Below are 3,989 nucleotides of genomic sequence, written 5' to 3' on the forward strand. Positions count from 1 at the left end.
CTATTCTTTGTTAAAAATATCACTTGTGTGCATTAACATAGCTAGGTTATAAATGTAGTTCAAGTATCTCAGATTGAGGCATCCAATTAGGCTATAAATTTTATAGGGTGTCGTCAAAAGAAGAAAAAAACACTGCTAAAATGCTCCCAACCAGCAAAAACTAGACCAAAGCCTACATTTTGTTGTTATTGGAAAACATATCTACCCATAAAACTACACAAACTCCTCAAGATACAAAGAGTATAGCCAAATCAATAATACTTTGGAAGTACAATTTTACCATGTGCAAAAGGCATTTGAAAGAGTGATAACGTATGTCCATTTCATTGTTTTAGATACTTTAGAAACTCATGTTGCTTCATGACATCATATAAAACACATGTACCAAGGCTGGTTGAGTTTGGAAGTTGTTGTGCATGGTAAAAAAATGAATAAAGATTAATTTTTGTCACCAAAATATCCTTTTGTGGCCTTGAATTTAGTATGCATACATATTTAATTCTTAAAGAATGACAATTACTTTCAATGGGGAGTTTTTAACTTATAGGGGTTTTTTTAGCTCTCTAATACGTCATTCTAGCCAAAAGTTATGGTCATTCTATGTAAAAGATAAGAAAATAGCTCAATTTTTTTGATAGAATATGTATTTTTATTAAATCATAATTAAGTGTCAATTGTTAGTAAAAAATATGATGACATGTGTATTCTTTACAAGTGTCTTTTAGCTCAATAGAGATTGGTATTACCAAACAAATTACTAAGGAAAATTACATAGAAATGAATCTCCTTGTGCAATATTTAGGGCCTACAAAAAAAAAATTATGAAAAATTTTACGGCTTTTAGAGTATTATGGAGAATTACAAAGAATTACTCAAACCTGTGTAATTATGGTGAAGAGTGTAAAAGTGAGGAATGCTTCGTGTTAGAGAGACAATGATTGTCCACTCCGCTTACATGGTTTTTGTTTAGATCACATGTTAAAAGGGAAGGACTCTAGTGTACAATCTTGATTTTAATGCCAAGGACCAAGTTCCGAATCCCGATTGATGGTGGTCTTGAAAGTAAAAGAGGCCTGATTTTGATTTTTATTTAGATCACATGTTGAAGGGAAGGACTTTGTTGTACAATCTTGATCACATGTTGAAGTTAACTATGGTTTACATGACACATCATAGTGTAGGGCGTCCTTCAATTATGCAAAAGGCCAAGTTCCAAGAAGACCCATGATTTTTATTTACATCACATGTTGAAAGGCCAAATCTTTTTGTGAAAAATATAGGTAGGGCTGGATTCTATAAAAGGGTTTGCCAAGCAACCCTTTTGCATTGCATTTGGCATACACATTTCAATAGCCATGGCTCTTCGCAGCAGGTAGGTAGCTTCTCTCTTTTGAAAGACTCAAGTTGGCGAGAAGGACAACTAGTCTGGCATGTGTAGGTTATTTTATTTTCACGAGCAGTAATGCTTAGGCTAGCTACTGGTAATGTAGAAGAAAAAGGAGACTGTGCATATTTTCTCTCTCTCTCTCTCTCTCTCTCTCTCTCTCTCTCTCTCTCTCTTTATATATATCGGGTCGTTTGAGCAAGAACGTCATTGAATCTCCCCGGGCCTCCTTCCCTCCCTCCCCTCTCTCTCTCCCAATTACCTGGTCATTTGGTTTGCGTCAAATAAGTGCCTGTTGTAATTATTTCGTACATTTATTAATCAAGACATGGAGCTAACCATCGGCTTTTGGTTGAGTGCAGCAATATTGTGGTGGTGGTGGTGGCAACGGCAGCGGCAGCGGCGATGTTGATGTCGGTCGGTGCTGATGCTATTGACTGTCCTCCGCAAGGCCAACTGGTGTACCCATACTGGTCATATTGCTGGAGCCCAGCAAAGTATTATGGTCGGGAGGTGTATGAATTAACGGCGATTTCAGGAGGAAGCCTGGCGCCGGAGTGGGACGAGAGCAATTCCACCTACTATGTGCGCTTGGCGGATGTTGGGGCTAGGTATATGTTCACGCACTTTAGTAGAGAATACCGGCTTTGGGTAGCGCAGTCCGACGACGTCATAATCATGAATGTGGAAACCCAGAGAGCTTTGGGCTGGAGACAAGAAGGCGAAGGTGAATGGTTCTTGGTGGAGCTTGAACTAGGCAGTCGCTTCCAGTTTTCTACAGCTGAGAACGTGACGCTAGCTTGCCCTTTGATTGAGAGTGCACGCTGTGAAGCATACAACATCCTCAACTTCGGGACTTCCCTTGGCTTGAGCCCATATGTAGAGGATGGAAATACATACTTCCAACTCTCTGCTGACAGCTCGAATACACTCCCCTTCGTGCTCAGGCGCAGCGACAACTCCTCTATCGACATTAAAATGCCCACCGCCGCCGCTGCCGTCTAGCTCGATACTAATAATTGTGATCATCACATCCTAATAATAATAATTGTGAAGGTCGCCTCAAAAATCGTGTTTTCCGAGTTGTTCTACTGTGACTCCGCATCTAAGCTAAGTAAGTACTTACGATACAGGATTATGTAAATGGTATCCCTTGCAGTAGTACCCTTGTGGTATATTTATTAGCATGGGTGGCTTTTTTTTTTTTTGTTTTGGGAGTGTTAGACCTTTAATAGAGTGACTAATGGGCTGACCCGTTCTTCTAACCCAATATAGCGGTGACAAGCAAAGCATTAAAACAATCTTCGGACAACTAGATTATTTCAAGATATTAGAAATTGCAAGATATAATTTTCAAAAAGAAGAAGAACAAAGATAAAACCTTACAAAACTAATTCGGTGGATCAATATTTGAACTTATTAGACTTTTCATAGTCTACAAACATTACATGTATATGAAGTTAATTCGCAATCTTAGATTGTAAATTTCAAGGAGTCCAAAGATCTAATTGTTGTAAGTGTCTCGACCATACAAACCTAACATTAATAATCTAGGTACAAATAAATAAAGATATTCTCCGTTGACAAAAAGAATGTATCAATAATAAATTAATTTTTTTAAATAAAACGTAAAGGCTACATAAAAAGAAAGTTTCTATATATATCACAATACACATGTACTCTCTAATAGTTTGATAACTAGAGAGGTTGTTGCTTGTCCTTCTCAAAATGGAGGGTCTACATAAAAATTAACTAGATTATGGTAAACAATGATGTCTATATTATAGCAGCCATAAAGAGAAATACCTTCAATAACCTGTTCATCACTATAAATAAATTAAAATGATCTCCATGCCATACCCATCCTAAGCAATATATTCATGATATCAAATACAACACTCATTACACTAATCATTTACATAAGATTTTAAGGTCACTCTCTCTCTCTCTCTCTCTGGAGGTTTAGTATTTTGAACCAAGCAAGAAAAATAAATAAAAGCAAGTCAAAAGCAAAACATTTGCTTCTCCAAATGTTAAAAAAATAAAGAGAAACTCACTAAGCCCTTGCAGCCATCGCGCAACAATTTGAACCACCCCTTGAGCAATAGATGGGACGTCACTCTATATTGTGGATTTGCATGGTGGCTTTACCTTAATGTAAGTAAATTTATACATATCAATTCAATATTACTAGCAAGGGTTGCCTCAATATGAGAGATAACTTAAAGGAATTTTGCCATCCAATCCCTATTTAACTTTATGTCTTCGCATCACAATAAAATAATTATCATTTTAAAAGAAACATCAATCAACTTTAAAGTATGTTACTGATAGACAACATCTAGATTGCACATGTTACATCTTTGTAAACATTCTCATTTCAAATGCTTACTTGATTGATATAGAGATATCTATGAATGTAGTCTGGTATTTGTTGATTGTTGTATCAATAGCTCATTCCCATCTTTTGGGCATAGATTAGATTTACATTCCTCTGCATGCCATTTGCAATACCTCTTTATAGACAACATTGGTTGTGAAGACTTCATTTGAACCTTCTATGCTACTTTCGTGTTCCCCATAGTATGCTTTACACACACTTCAC

General features: G+C 36.7%; 1 protein-coding gene across 1 annotated transcript; it reads left to right on the top strand.

Annotated features, from left to right (window-relative positions):
• The first annotated feature begins 1,355 nt into the window (after nt 1-1,355).
• On the top strand, nt 1,356-2,389 carry LOC147609349 (uncharacterized). The gene is made up of 2 exons (XM_086787950.1): nt 1,356-1,372; nt 1,747-2,389. The coding sequence occupies exons 1-2, from the start codon at nt 1,356-1,358 to the stop codon at nt 2,387-2,389; spliced, it is 660 nt and encodes a 219-aa protein (XP_086644076.1).
• Nucleotides 2,390-3,989: the final 1,600 nt, after the last annotated feature.

Source organism: Cibotium barometz, chromosome 51 (genome assembly GCF_041138505.1).
Source record: "Cibotium barometz isolate CiBa-2024 chromosome 51, ASM4113850v1, whole genome shotgun sequence".
NCBI classification, from domain to species: Eukaryota; Viridiplantae; Streptophyta; class Polypodiopsida; order Cyatheales; family Cibotiaceae; genus Cibotium; species Cibotium barometz.